The following is a 16,393-nucleotide window of genomic DNA, read 5'->3' as shown; positions in this document are numbered from 1 at the left end:
CGATGTGGACCTTTATTAAGGTACCAAGCTAGAAAGTACTTTTTTCTAAAATCATTGTCATTACTCAAATAGTCATTTACAACCCATTAAACCCCCATGTCTCCCAACGTAAAAATATAATGCAAAGCTGGTTTAAATGGCCAAAAACATCTTTTTCCAAGTGTGGAGTCAACATAATTTCTCCAGCATGGGGTCTGGCATGGATTCACATGCTCATGAATATTCCCCGTCGTCAGGCTGGGAATCCTCGGTAAAGAAAAAACCAGTATCAGTTTCGTTTCTGATCTGTCTTTCGTAGTAATAACCAATCACTGGTCTCTGCGTCATACTGACCACAGCCAATGACTGCCCTCTACCTAAGCACCGCCTCTGGCAGCCATCTTCAGATTTTTACCGCACGTTCATGTGTTGGGATCCTCGTGCTATTGCTCTCGAGCGTTAGTGCTATTTTTTCGCGCTTTTTACAAAAAACTTCGATTCTTTCGGTCAAAAGAGCCTCAAGCTCCACCGATCCTACATCCGATCAACGGGGACCCGTGTCGGATTCATCTGTGCCCCTCAAGGGTGAAGATTTCGTCGAGCTACACTTCGGAGGACTCCAGAAGCTTCTCAGGCCCTGTCTCGGAGATGGCCCAGGAGAAGGGAAGCTCGACTCCCGGAAAGCTGTTCAGGGTCTGCCCTGGATGCCAGCTGCAGAACGTCTTCAAGGAGGACGAACACTCTTTCTGCCTTTACTGCCTTCATGAGGACAAGACGCACGTGGAGAAGGACTGTGCGTTTTGCGGCAACATGTCGGAACGGACCATGAAGGACCGCCATCAACGTCTCGCCAACTGGCTGGAGGGTAAGAGCCCGTCTGGCGAGAAGAAGAAGAAATCCGAGCGGTCTTCTAAGACCTTTGAGGGCGCCCCGGCGACGGGGGCCCAACATAAGGCCAAGCACCGTGAGTCCGCTGGCACCGGGAGCGCCGAACGGTCGGGCTCTACGGGCGCCAGGCAGGGCGCACCCTCCCCGGCACCATCAACCACGAGCCAACGCTCTGGGTCGGGTAAGAGGAAGGCCGAGCACCCGGCGAAGCTCCTGGAGAGGCCCCGGTCGAGCTCTAAGGCAGAGGAGGAGCGTGGCAGTGCCCCCTCCCTCAAGGATAAGGCGGTGAGCGCACCTAAGGTGGTGAAGGCCTTGATCCATCCGACCAAGCCCTCTATCGAAACGGTCGCGGCGGCCCTGGCTCAGCCTGTGGTGGCTGCACCAGTGGTGGCGACCTCAGGGCCCAGAATCTCCCTGCCTCCTCGGAGGGAGTCTTCCTTTGTGCCCATCGATAGGACCCCCGTGAAACCCTCCGTGGGGAAGAAGGGGGGGCAGGGCGTCGTCGTAGAGTCGGCCTCAACCTCAGAAGAGGAGCTGATCGAGGTCTTAAGCCACGGCCTAGGCGTGGAAGAAGGCCAGCCCGTCGGAATGGATCCCGACGCAGGTGACGACGACGACGACATCGTCGAGGATACCGACGGGGCCCCTGCTCGCCCGTCGGATTCCCCTCTACCAGCGCCGCAAGACAACTCGGCGGCCATTTTGTTGGCCATACAGTCCTTATGCTCCGAGATAAGGACGAGGCTACCGTTACCGACGGAGGAACCTCTCCCGTCGGGGGATCCAGAACCGGGACCTTCTGGTGTTCCCCCTACCAAGAAAAGAAGGATCCATCCACCACCTCCTTTTCAACCGTCGCACCCCTTCCAGCCCATTCCAGGGGATGATACGGGGACTGACACGGCAGCGACGGGTACGGACGACGAGGCATACGACGAGGATTTTCCGTCGTCGCCTCCCACCAGGGCCTCTCCGCCCGACGAGATCGGATCTTTCCACTCCATGATCTCCAGGGCTTCCGAGCTTTTCCAACTCTGCCCTGAGGAGAAGAAAAAGGAAGGCTTCCTTTATCAGCGGCGCGAGGCCAAGAGGAAGACGGTCCTCGCAGTGCCTCTGTTGGACGACATTTGGGATGAGGGCCTTTCCCTCCTCAAGAACCCTTCCACGACGCCAGCTAGAAGAGACCGGTACGAGAAAAAGTACCGGGTCCCGGACACGGCCCCCCTATGCCTCCGGGCGCAGCCTACCCCGGACTCCGTCGTCTCTGCGGCAGCCAGGAAGAAAGCGGGGGGGTGTGCGGCCTCCACATCGACTTCCCCGCCGGACGGCGAGGGAAAGAAATTGGATACTATGGGGCGTAGAGTCATCTCGTCGGCAGCGACCACGATTAAAGCGGCCAACGCCTTGGCTATCGTGGTCCGCTACGACAGGGAGCTCTGGTACAAGATGGCTCCCCTGCTGGATTTTCTGCCGGACGACAAGAGGGCGGAGGCCCTTGAGATCCTGCAGGAAGGTGAGGTGGCCTCGGACCACGCCATCACCGTGGCGACGGACATCGCCGACACTGGGTTCCGCCAGCTGGGCAACGGTGTTTGCCTTCGACGTCGTGGATGGCTCAAAGCTACGGACTTCCGGCAGGACGTCCAGACCAGAGTCCTGGACATGCCCTTCGACGGGAACAACCTGTTTGGGAAGACAGTGGACGATTCCCTTCAGGCCATCAAGGTGGATACTGAGACGGCCTGGGCCCTTGGAGTCCTGCAACGACGGACGCCCTTTCGGAGCGGCGGAGGCAAGGGCGCCTCCAAAGGTTCCGGCGGCGGTTTCGCTTCCTACCGTCAAGCGGCCCGCTCGTCGTCGCAAGAGGCCTACAGAGGACGAGGCAAGTCTAGCGGACCCCGCCGTCGTCGCCAAGGAGGTCAAGGCGGCAAGGCCGCGTCCAAGCAGGATTGAACCGGCCGTGGGGTCGGGCCCCCACCGAAGCACCCCGGTGGGAGGCCGGCTGGCGGGCTTCGTCAGCGTGTGGGAGTCCATCTCCACCGACCGTTGGGTGCTGGACGCCCTGGCCCGGGGCCACGCGCTCGAGTTTCAAAGAAGGTGCCCGCGCGTCCCCCCCGTGGCCAGGAAAGAACTTCACGTCCCTCAACTTCTCCTGGAGGTAAAGGCGATGCTAAGAAAGGGCGCCATCGAACTCGTCCCAAAGAGGCTTCGGGGCTCCGGAGTCTACTCGAGATACTTCCTCGTGAAGAAGAAGACGGGAGGATGGCGCCCCATCCTGGACCTGCGACGTCTGAACAAGTTCATCAAGGCGCAGAAGTTCCGGATGGTCACCCTCCAGCACGTCCTGGGTCAGCTGGAGGAAGGAGACTTCCTATCGTCGTTGGATTTGGAGGATGCCTACTTCCACATTCCCATCCTAAAGGGGCACCGCAAATTCCTCAGATTCGTGGTCCAAGGGCGTCATTACCAGTTCAAAGCCCTTCCCTTCGGACTACGGTCGGCACCCAGGGTATTCACCAAGTGCCTTGCACCGGTGGCGGCGCAGCTGCGCCGCGAGGGGATCCACGTCTACCCCTACCTGGACGACTGGCTCATCCGCGCCAAGACGAGGGAGCTCGCCGTGGTCCACACGGCAAGGACCGTCCAACTCCTCACGGACCTGGGATTCTCCGTGAACTACGCCAAATCCCACCTGGTGCCCGCGCAAGTCGCACTGTTTCTGGGAGCGAGGCTCGACACAGTGTCCCTTCTGGCCTCCCCGTCGGAGGAGAGGACCAGGACCATCTTGGGCAAGGTGCAACGGATGTTGGTGGCCGACGCGGCCAAAGTGAGGTCCATCAAGTCCCTCCTCGGGATGATGTCTTCCTGCATCTACCTCATTCCCATGTGCAGGCTCCGGATGCGCCCGTTGCAAGAATTCCTGGATGCGCGCTGGATCCAGACGACGGGCAGCTTCGAGGAAAGGATCAAGCTCGACGAGAGTTTCCGACGAGCGATACGGTGGTGGGGCACCCGCGCGCATCTGACGGCGGGCATGGACTTCCAGACCCCAGCCCACCAGGAGACTGTGACCACGGATGCCTCCCTGGAAGGGTGGGGAGCGCACACCGAAAATCTGCACGCAAGGGGACTCTGGCTCCCGACGGAGAAGTCCCTACATATCAACGTCCTGGAGCTCCGTGCAGTGTTTTGGGCCCTCAGGTCCTTCCTTCCGTCCCTCAAGGGCAAGGTGGTGAGGATCTTCACCGACAACACCACCACCATGTTTTACATCAGGAAACAGGGCGGAACCAGGTCCCCAGCGCTGTCCAAGGAGGCGCAGGACCTGTGGCATTGGGCCGTCGCCCAAGGGATTTTTCTGGTGCCGTTTCATCTGGCAGGGATAAAAAACACCATCGCCGACTCACTCAGCAGGGAGCTGCGCTCGTGCCACGAGTGGGAACTACGGCAGGATCTGGCGGATCGCCTCTTCCGACGGTGGGGCACACCCCAGATCGACCTGTTCGCGACGGCGACGAACACCAAGTGCCGGAGGTTCGCCAGCAGGTTTCCCCAGACGAGGAGCATGGGCGATGCTTTCTCGTTCCCCTGGGAGGGCCTGTTCCTCTACGCGTTCCCTCCCTTGCCTCTGCTAATCCGGCTCGTCAACCAGCTCAAGAGGTCACGGTGCAGGATGATCCTCGTCGCACCTGCGTGGCCGAGGCAGATATGGTTCCCGGACCTTCTGGACTTGTCAGCGTCCCCGCCGATCAAGCTGCCGGCGGACGCGGATCTACTCTCCAGGGAAGGAGGCGCCATCCTCCACCACGACCCGAAGTCGCTGAACTTGCAGGCCTGGCTCCTGCAGCGCTAGAGTTTGGAGGATACGACATACCGGCCGATTGCAGAGAGGTTCTTGCAAAGGCCAGGGCGTCCTCGACTCTTAAATGCTACGGACACAAATGGAAGAGGTTCTCTGTCTGGTGCCACGCACAGAAGATTAACCCTCTACGGATTACGGCTCCCCAAGTACTGCCGTACCTGCTGACGCTGGCCAAAGCTGGTCTGGCACATGCGTCCATCAAGATTCATCTTGCTGCGATCTCCCGATACACCAGAACCACGGGCCGGACGTCCTTGTGGTCTCATCGTCTGGTGAAAGAGTTCATGAAGGGACTGTTCAGATCGTTCCCGCCGGTGAAGGCTCCGGCTCCGGCGTGGGAGCTCAACGTGGTGCTGACCAAGCTCATGGGACCTCCGTTCGAGCCTCTGCACTCGGCCCCGTTGAAGTTTCTATCGTGGAAAACAGCTTTTCTGGTGGCCATCACCTCCGCACGACGAGTGGGAGAGATCCAGGCCCTTTCCTGCAAGGCCCCGTACTTGACTTTCCACGACACGAGGGTAGTGCTCAGGACGCACCCCTCCTTCATGCCCAAGGTACCGTCGGACTTCCATCTCAACGAGCCCTTGGTGTTACCTGTGTTCTTCCCGTCGCCTTCGTCGCCGGCTGAGAGGACTTTGCACTCGCTGGATGTAGCTAGAGCGCTGAAGTTCTACGTGGACCGCACGAAGGGTTTTCGGAAGACGTCACAACTCTTTGTGAACTTTGGACCTGTCAATCAGGGGAAGGCTCTCTCGAAGGCTTCCATCTCCAGATGGCTCTCCGGCTGTATCATGTGCTGTCACCGGTTGGCAAACCGACCGCTGCCTGGCCGTCCGAGAGCCCATTCCACCAGAGCGATCGCAGCTACCACGGCGTTCCTATCTGGTGTGCCCCTGCTGGACATATGCAGGGCTGCTACGTGGAGGTCGACGCACACCTTCACGAAATTCTACTGCGTCGACCGGGATTCCAGGGAGGAGTCCAGGGTCGGTCAAGCAGTGCTGCGCAACCTGTTCGCCTGAGGTGAGCCTGGTGAGGAGGTAAGATGCTTAATGTTGAGTTGATGTGATGCTTAATGTTGAGCCTTTGCCACCTCCCGTGGTTGTGCATGTGTGTACTGCTATGTATTCTTTATTCATGAGCATGTGAATCCATGCCAGACCCCATGCTGGAGAAGGAACAAGTTACTTACCTGTAACTGTTGTTCTCCAGCATGGGTCTGGCATGGATTCACATGCGAACCCTCCCGCCTACCCCTCTGCGGCTCTTCACTTGGTCATACTGCCACTTCACGTGCTTCCAAATCTGAAGATGGCTGCCAGAGGCGGTGCTTAGGTAGAGGGCAGTCATTGGCTGTGGTCAGTATGACGCAGAGACCAGTGATTGGTTATTACTACGAAAGACAGATCAGAAACGAAACTGATACTGGTTTTTTCTTTACCGAGGATTCCCAGCCTGACGACGGGGAATATTCATGAGCATGTGAATCCATGCCAGACCCATGCTGGAGAACAACAGTTACAGGTAAGTAACTTGTTCCTTATTCTCGTATTACCATATAGAGCAATGGCAAACAGGATGTCAAGGTGATTCCATTTCGGTTGGACAATAGGGCCAGCCACAAGCTTTAATGGCCGAAATATCCCATCTCCTAACATCATTAACTGGGCGTAGGTTAAAGATCAGGCATGCCAAATAAATACATGGCTAATACGTCAGACACAATCCGAAGTATGGCTTCCAAATCTTCACTGTTGAAAATGTCGTGTGTGTTCTACAGGGGGGGGGGGGGGGGGGGGTTCAGACTTCAGGAGCTGGCTCTTTACTAATTACCTGCCTACTGTGTGTTGTCGTTATTCTGGGATTGGGTCGTACATTTCTCTTTGGCATGTTGAAGCCATGAAACCCTACTTCCATCAGACCTCGTGCGATCCTCTCACATAGGTATAAAACTAGATAAACCGAGATGTACCCACGTTTGCATCCAGGGACAGGGTTGGGGCATTTATCAACTGGTCTTTCAAATACACAAACCCTAGCTCTTGATGAATTGCAACATTGGTTTTCAATAACGTGCAGGTTAGTAACCAACCCAATACCCCAGATTTCAGTTCTGAATTTAGCAAATGGCATACCTTGGTCTTTTCAAGTAAAATGCATTTCTTCAGAGAACAGTCACTTGGAGAGGCCAGTCCTGTGAGCTGATTGCGTGGTCAGAAGCTGCAGGGTGCTTTGGAGAAAACGTCGAGAGAAACTTAATCTTTGTATCGTGTACTTCACTATATTGATGAACAACAAGAGGAAAGCACCCTGCAGGCCACGCGTGTGGAGATTAGCCATGACTGTGCAGGACTGAGACCTGATGGGGAACGGCTTCAAAAGAATATTTCATAACCCTGCTGGAACTGTCCAAAAGTGGCGGCGTACTATTGGCTCACGTGCTCATGTGAGTTATAATATGGACACAATCTTTTCCCAAGGGGATTGTGACATCAAAAAGAAAACGTTGCTAGCGCTGATGAGAACACGAGGGTTGTGACGTAGAGCATTGCAGAGTGATCAAAGCACATAAGCAAACAGAAAGAAGGGCGAATGGTGATGTAACAGTGCGCCTTCCCCGGGGTACTGGAATGAACCCCCCTTATGCAGAATATAGCCACACCTGCCTCATTTATTCTATACCCTGGCATCCCCCAGACACTGGGAATTAGGTGACCGGGCCTTCCAAAGTATTTCTGCGTCACGCAAGAGGAACAACACGGATAGTCGTCGGTCAAAAGGAGGCTGCATTCTGAGCCTTTCTTGGCATAGTGGGATTCCCCAAGCCCACAATCACGAAAGTTGAAGCAATATGAAATAGCCATGTCGAATTGAAGGAACGCTTTGGAAATAAAACATGATCACAGAGAGAAAAGGGGAGTCTGTATCATTCTGTTGCTGAGCCTATGGAGCTTATAGCTACTCTCAGGGATGTGCACCGCAGATGACAATATTCAGTAATAGCTATGGCAAGCACAGAATACTTCTCTAAAAGAGGCAATAACGAGTGCCACAGTCAGTTAAAATGGGCAATGGGCAGTAAATGCATACAGCGAGTTAACGGAGAATGCAAACAGACTGCAATGAAGAGGCTTCTGCTGGTGAGCTTGAATAACCAGAAATGGCAACATTACAAAAACATAACCCAGGAATACCAGGCAACTGCCTGACTCAAGAAAATAAGAGAAACCTAGCAAATGGTATCAGGAGTCAAAAGAAAACAAATCAGTCACCCCAGAGCAGAGGTGGACGCTGTAGCTGGGAATGTGAATGGCCGGGATAGAAACTGTAGTCCCAGCTGAGTGGACAATCTGTACTATATGTGAATATGCCAGTACCTGTGAGGATTTCAAATGGACTGTCCTGGGCTCCAGAGCAAGAGGACCTCGGAACCCTGTGGAAACTGATGAAAACCCCCTGAAAATGCTGCTGAAATAAGGGTCACCTTATGCGCTCATAGATTGTTTCAAAGGTCTTTGCCGGGTAAAGAAGAAGACATAAGGAAAACCCACATTAACCCCACGGGATGCGAGATGGGGCTCATTTATATATTTATTTTTGCTTTTGTGGCAGCGCACTGAATCCTCCGGTATCTAGGCACAAGTTACATTGGGGAAGGTGAAAAGAAAAGTACAGTGGGCAAGGGGAAAAAGCAGATGCATATCAGACAGTACAGTATAATCATACCTAGAGACACACAATAATTGGTGTGTCCAATTGGGAGAAAGTGCAGGAGTGAAGTGTCTTAGAGTCCGGTGTCTTGGCAAAGAGCCATGTTTTCAGGTTTTGCAAATTAGTCCTGCTCACTAATTTGATATAGAAGCGAGGCCAGATCGGCTGGTAACCCTGTCAAGATCAAGATTGATCACGAGTATATGACTACCTGGGCTGTCGGTTATCTAGTTTCCATCTCGTGAAGAAATGAATAATGAACAGCCAATACTCATCTTATTCTATCCGCTGATGTACAGGCGGCGCACAAGCACGGACTAGGGATAGTATATAGGACAGACAGGGGCTGATGGAACTTACAAAATATTACAGGTGTGTTTAGTAAAACCCAAAAGGAAACAAATTAACAACATTATAATACTACCCTAATCAATATACATGAAAACTATAATCAAATCCACCCCCCTTATACATACCAAGCAATTCTCTCTTTATTCAAGTAGTAAAAAAGCAATAGAATTTCTGTAAAGCATACATCCAAATACAGGACTACACAAAGGACAAACACATACCCAAACCTCTGTCCTTTTTTGACCTTGTGTATATGACATGCCCAGGTAGTAAGTCCACAACGATAGATAATATAGGAAGTCAAACATTTTTCTTCCAGACAAATGACAGGATTGAACCAGTTTCCTTTATTTTTTTTAATGTTCACCTTTGGGACGCCAGAGATCATAACACTACTCACAAGCATATGTTCTGCTTGTTGGAGTATACTCCTCTAGGGTTTGACTGCCCTTATTCTTTTCGTGTTACAAAATAGTGCTCAGGCACAACCCGCATTAACTACTGTTAAGCAAACGAACCCCCTTTTATTTATTTAGTAAGTTGCAAATTAAACCTGGGAACAAAGTTCCACACATCAAACCTGTTTAAAAATGATAACTTGCTTAATAAGACTTTCCTGCACCTGTTAAAAAAATGAAGTAAGTGTTTTATAGAACCTCAACTTAATGCTACACCAGAGAAACTGGTTAGAATAAGAAGCAATTGAAATCTATAGATGTTCATATACGATTCCCATGGCAGCGTTACTGTATAGACTGTGACAATGGGCCTCATTACATGGTATGCAGTAAGGGTTTACCGGTACCGGTAAGGGCACCGGTACTGGTAAACCCTTACCGCCTTACTACTAGGTCCCTTTGCCGGACCCGACCTCAAAGGCTAGTTTTAGCAGCCGTTAAGGAACGGGCCCGCAAAGAGACCTTGGTGCTAATTGCGGTACCGCAATTTGCGGTACCGTAATTTGCGGTACCGTAATTAGCTCCTTCTCCATTCCCATTGAGCCCTATGGGGGCAAAAATGGGAATGGGGAAGTGCCTTGGTGAATGGGGAATTACCGCTCCCGCTCACCTTGGAGTAGGGCGGTAATTCCGCCATTCACCAAGGCGGACACGGTAAAATACCGGCGGCAACCATGGCGCAAATAGCGCCATGGTTACCGCATACCGTTTAATAAGGCCCAATGTCTCCAGTTTATGGCCAGGGAAATCTTTGAGAGGAACATTGTGGACCTGGTTACACCACCAGGGACATCCGAACCAATTCTTGCTACATAAATTTACAGATTTTCACCACAGTATACATGTTCCAGCTGCAGGAGTTCTGTGTTTGGCAAGAGCTCATACCTTGAGCCACTTATTCTTGGACTGATTTGTGTGCTGCTTTTCCTGATGGCACGCAGAATTCAGGACTCCCTTTAGAAGGCCCTAGATATCTATGAAGTAGTTCCTCATGAACAAGTCAGTTAAATGTCTCCAAGAACCAAAAGTGATTTGGCCAGTTAATGGCCACCACCAAGATCATGTGGCATACAGGCTACTACTGTAAACTAGAAACTATTCCCTCCAATTCTTAAGGAAAGCATTGATGACTCAGAGAGGGATGAAGGACCCAACCCTCATTCGAGCACCTGACTGTCCTTGAAGTTCTGCTTCAAGGAAATGTTTCAATGCCCCTGAGGCCTCCCCTTAGCCCCCATTTAAGGAAGGGTCCAAACTAGTCTATTTCATAAAAACATATTGGCTTGAATGGCAGTGCTTTAAGTCGGTCTTCAAATTAATGTGCAAGGATCGGGCGTTTCTTTTAGCTTAGATGCAGGCAGCCACCCACTGCAGATGTTTGAAAAGTACAAATAATTGAGCTGCAGAGAACAACGAGCCACATAGTGGTTTGGAGCCTGAGGCTTCCTCTCTTTCTTGTGTAAAGAATTACACTGAGTGTCCAATTCTGCAGCCACGCTTCAGACCTTAAAGCTGTGGCTGTTTTATTTTTGCCATTCAACCAGTTTGAGTCTATGTTAATGACAATATGTGTTTTGTTTTCTTGCAGGATGTAATTTGAAGATTTTTAATAACCAGGAATTTGCTGCTCTCTTGTCCCAATCTGTAAATCAGGGCTTTGAGGCAGTATACCAGCTGACTCGCATGTGCACAATCCGAATGAGCTTTGTCAAGGGCTGGGGAGCAGAATACAGGTAACATATTTCATCTTTTTCTTGTTAATAACAATGCAATTAAAAACATCTACTTTCACGTTCCACGCCAAACTCTTTCCCTTTGGTTCCACTTTAGTTTACACAGCATGTTTTAAATGTTCTAGCCCATATAGTAAAAGGCAATATTCCTATGCGCTATCTTCCTTCCGCCATACTGGTGGCAAATTGCTTCTCCCATTGGAGGCGGCTGGTGCCACCTCTGCACACCAAAAATGGTGCATCTCTTTAAGAGCCACACTCTTTATCTATGTTTGAGGAGATTGGACATCATCCATATGTTCAGACATGCTTCTCAAATGTGATTTCTTTGAGAATTTTTAATCAGAAAGTGCCTTGTATATTTCATTATTCCTAGGGCTTGCACTTTTATCCCTTTTCAAAGGCGTTTAGGCCAACATAAAATGCAGTGACGGAGGTGCCCACTGTTAGGCTATGATGCAGCTTGATGCTCAACATTCTGTACGACGACAGGTTCTTTTCTCTAATCTTGCCAGCTGTCGAGTATGGAGCATTTATTCTGATCAGCAGAGCAGAACGTTTGTAACACTTGTGAGAAACCTGAAGGTCTTACCCGCTTGTCCCCGGGGATCTATCATCCAGGTGGACAGGACACGACCATCGCTATTGGATCCAGCTCCTGGGGGTGGACCAGTGCAGGAGGATCACCTGGATGAGGGGTCTTCAGAGAGTGTGACACCGCATGGTGAGACACTATATCCCCTTCCCTGTAACACCTTTTCCCCATCCTACCAGGTAAGATACTTAGGAACTCAACCCTCCCCCCTTTCCCGACACAAACATTTTCTCACGGACTGTTCACTGCGAGAGAAAATGGACTAACACTCGAGTTGTATACCTGAAATGTCCCAACACAATGGTCCGGCAGCGTCGGGCAATTACTGTTCATTGCACACACCTCGCTTCCATGTCTGTGTTAGAACCAAGGTTGCAAGCAGCAACATTGTATGGAGAAAACTGAAGAGAACAGTGTGTGAAGCGTATTTGACCAGCAACTCAAATATAATTGAACAACAGAGGAGTGACTGAACTTTTGAAGCCAGGATAGATGCTGTATACAGAGTGTTCCGGCGCCACGTGGGTGCTAATTCAAAGGTCTCTCTTGGTATCCAACTGAGAGGTGGCAAATGTAAAAAGGAATTGTGATATCGAAGTGGTCCTGCAACAAGTCAAGCTAAACCTGTGCACATTCGAAAGTTTTCGATAGTTAATGCAAACTGAAAAGGATCTGAGCCCGGGTGAGGGGCATCCGGGGTGAACCGTGATTCACCCGAGAGACAATATTCTCTGAACATCGAGGAAGGGATCTCAGCCCAGCTGAGGGGGATCCAGGGTGAAGAGTGAATCACCTGAATTGAGTACTTGTAAGAGGAAAGGAACTTTTTGTTTGTTTTGGTACATGGGGCCCTCTGAATCAAGAGACTTTGATAAGTAAAGAGACTTGGGCACAGAAGGTCCTGATGCTGGTAATGGAACTGTATCCTCATGCCGAAGAAGCCCGAAAGTGTACTATGCTCGAGTGAACCACCTTGTCCCATGCTGAAAACATGGGGAAGGAAGGCCAACGGCCTGAACATCCGGACATATCATTTTTGTGAACACTTTTTTTTTTTTTCATAAACAATACCCCACACGATTTGTATTCAGAGATAAGGATCGGCTATCGTTTTTTTTAGTATAGGCCCTTTTATTTTGACGAGACTCTACTAGGACTGCATTATTATTTTTTGATGGTCGTAGCTTGCTGCCATCTGCAGATTTAGGTTTAGATGGGCGTTTATCACACCCTTATTGAAGTTCAATAAACGCCCTTGAACTGTGGTCACTTGTGTCTGTCTTACTGTTTATACCATGCCTTCCTTACACACTAATGCTGGCTCTGCAGTTGTAATCAGAGGTCTCCGGGTACAGGGTCCTACTAAGTAATTAGTTAAGACTTTCGGACAGTAGGATTGCTTGGAACCCTCCAAGGATTGAGATATTCAACAGAATCGTGTACATTAACTTTTGGGCATGGATATATATATATATATATATATAGAGAGAGAGAGACGTTCTCCCAATTATCCATGAATAGGTTCTTAAGACAAGTATGGAGGTTTTGGATATTTGTTTGTTTGTTTGTTTGTTTTATTTAGTATAGCGCTCCAGACCCAGGGGTAAATGGGCGCTTAAGGATAGGTTACATAATTACAGTAAATAATCAGTTATACAATTGTGGCGTTAAGATGCCAAATATAGAGTATACAGGCAGGCAGTAGGAGCATTTCAAGGTATGTACAATATATACAGTTGGTGCAGGTCTAAGACAATCATCTATTCAAGGTATGTACAGTAAACGCAAGTGGGACTGAGCTTAATTTATCTGGGGATTTCCTTCTCTAGAAGCCAGCTAATGACTGATCTTCTGAACAGTTGGAAGGATTTGGTCAATTTAATACTCAGTGGCAAGGTGTTCCAGAGTTGAGGGGCAAGGACACTAAAGCTTGAGCCCCCCGCTCTTTTGGCGGAGAATCTGGGCACGGTGAGGCAGAGAGTATTGGATGATCTGGTGAGTCTTGTGTTAGGCTTGAGGGAGAATTTGTTGGTGAGGTACTGGGGGGCAAGGTGATTTAGGGCTTTATAGGTGAGGCAGAGGGTTTTCAAGTCGATTTTTTGTTGGATAGATAACCATTTACAAGCTAGTCTTATGTGTGAGATGTGCTCTCTCCTGGGAATGTTTAGAGCTGCTCTCAGCGCATTATTCTGGAGGATCTGAAGTTTCTTGATTATAGCTTGGTTGGCACCAAGGTAGAGGCTGTTGCAATAATCGAGCTTAGATTGTATAAGGGCCCTCGCCAGAATGAGGCAGCTGTTTGTAGATAGAAAGGGTTTACAAGCCCTAATTAATTTCCCCGTGTAGGCGGTAGCTGAGGCGGTCATATTAACTTGTTTGGAGAGGTTGGTATTGGCGTCTAGGTAGAAGCCTAGGGTTTTCACATGGTTTACAACTGGAATGATGTTGCCATCTATGATGAATTTGGAGTAGTCAGGGCTGAGTTTCTGTAGGTTATTGGGGGAGCCGACCAAGAGGAGCTCGGTCTTCTCATCATTCAGGCAGAGGCCGTGTATGGCCATCCATGCCTGAATGATGGCGAAGATTTCGTTGATCCTGGTGGCGTCAGTGTTGTAGTTGCCAGTGATGGTGAGGAGTATCTGGGTGTCATCCGCGTAGTTAGTGTAGGTGACACCCAGATGGTCCAATTTGTCAAAGAGGGGTTTGGTAAAGATATTGTAGAGGGTAGGGGAGACGCAGGACCCTTGTGGGACACCGCATGTGATGGGGATGGGGTCTGCTGCAGCCAAAGATGAAAAAACCCTCATGGTTCTGTTGGCTAGGAAAGATTGTATCCAAGTGACAGCAGAGTGTGAGAAGTGGGCAGCAGATGAAAGGTGGTTACAGAGTATTTTGTGGTCAACCAGGTCAAAGGCTGCTGAGAGGTCCAGGAGGAGTAGGATGGCTGCTTTGTTGTTGTCCTTGATGCCATCAATCTGGCTTTTGAGGTCAACGAGGGCTGTTTCTGTTCCGTGTAAATATAATATAAAAATGATATAAAAGAGAGAGAGCGCGCATTATTCCCACACTCATGATGAACAGGTAGCTGCCAGGAAAAGGATACTGAACCAAGGCCTGAGGCTAATTAAGCATGGTGGGGGTGGACCTGCAGAATACAGTTCCATTTATAAGAAATGCACACAGAATTATTTTTTTTTAAATCATATACAGGAGGAACAATGCTCTTTTGATCCCAAAGGAAATACAATAGCTAAGAAATCAGATTTGATGGGAAGTGGTGAGCTTCTTACAATGGGGATGAGTTTGGGGGACATTCTGACCAGGTTGTGGAGGGGTATAACTGGAACAGTCACTGGGGACAAATAAGTGCAGGTAGGCAGTACGGCCAGCTGTGCTCGGGATGTGACCATGATGAGTGAAGTGAGGGACAGTTTACCTAGCAGGCAGATGAGAGGTAGATTAAGAGGATAACTCTGAGGCTTTTAGTTTGTTTTGAACAAATCCTTGTGGATTGTTTCTCGGATTTCCGGGCGAAGAGAATTCCATGCAAGTGAAGCAAGAAGAGAGAAAGAATGGAGGCGAGAAGAAGCACAGGGAGGGCGAGGAGACACAAGGAAGGCAGACTGGAGATTACGAGAAGGCTTGTAGAGTTGGATAGATAAGGATGGGCCTTACTGTGGTTAGATCTAATGCAGTGCAAATACCAGATGATCTGATTTTGATGCTGAAAGAATGTTAGCTATAATTGGATCTAGTAATGATCGAACCTTCTTGATCGTCATTAAAAAATTAGAGAGGAGCCAATAAAAAATGCAGATCAATCCCATCCCTGAATCTAAACGGATTATGCGCTTCAGTTCATTGCATGCTGAAACTCTGCATCCTGAAGGAGGAATGTCCTTTTTTGTGACGAATGCAAACTGAATTTTTCCTATGACGATGTGCTGCTTGCTATAAAAAAGACAAGTGTTTCTCACCCGCAGCCTGAATGGATTGACAAACTATATCTTGAAAGCTGTTAGTGCTCTGGATACATATACTCACCTTGCTGTTTAAGAGTATAATCTACCATCGACAAATGCCAGTTTCATGGAAGCTGTCATTTGTATTTCCCGTTTTTAAGAAGGGAAACTGATTGGGCCCACTAAATGATTGGCCTATCACAATTTGGGATGCAGACTCCAAGGTATTCTCAGTACTGGTATCAAAAGAACTAGAATCCTGGACTGGCACTTCTGGTGACCTGAGTAGACATCAATCAGGGTTCAGAAGAAACATGGGCACATCCTTAAATGTAACTGTCTTAAACATCCTGCAGAACCAGGATAACACTTTTAACGGCTTTATTGATTTTTCTTCCACATTCAATACCGTAGTTAGGAGTAGACTGTGGGAGAACTGATCATGCTGGGCTTTGCCTTCTAGCTTATTCAGTATTTTAATATATCTTCATACGGATACAGTCCTCCAGGTGCGCCTTGATAGCAAGGGAACCTTATCAAAGGAAATTGTCACAGCAGGGGGCTTTGGCAGGAGTGTGTACTGACCCCCTGTTGGTTTAATTTGTACATTTCTGACATGGGAACGGCGATTGAGGCCGCTTGTTTGGCTTTTCATAGACTGGCTAATCGCCTTATGCATTGGCTTGCTTAGGTGGTCGGCATTGTGTTACCTGATCTTACCCGAATTGGACTTCAAAGAATGCTTAAGGCGTTACAGAAATAAATAACCTGAAGGTGAACAGAACAAAAACGCAGCTTATGAGGCTATCGGCTTGGAATAAGAAAGTGGGGTTAAAATGGTGCATGGATAATGA

At 49.5% G+C, this 16,393-nt stretch overlaps 1 protein-coding gene across 1 annotated transcript in view; it reads left to right on the top strand.

Moving 5' to 3' along the window:
• Window positions 1–16,393, top strand: part of SMAD3 (SMAD family member 3) — a 503,489-nt gene that overhangs the window by 463,804 nt on the left and 23,292 nt on the right. The window contains exon 8 of the mRNA XM_069625135.1: window positions 10,838–10,982. Within this exon, the coding sequence (XP_069481236.1) occupies window positions 10,838–10,982 (145 nt within the window). The remainder of the gene's footprint in view (window positions 1–10,837; window positions 10,983–16,393) is intronic.

This window comes from Ambystoma mexicanum, chromosome 11 (assembly GCF_040938575.1).
Source record: "Ambystoma mexicanum isolate Mex_15411 chromosome 11, UKY_AmexF1_1, whole genome shotgun sequence".
NCBI lineage: Eukaryota > Metazoa > Chordata > Amphibia > Caudata > Ambystomatidae > Ambystoma > Ambystoma mexicanum.
This window is presented reverse-complemented; position numbering and strand designations above follow the sequence as displayed.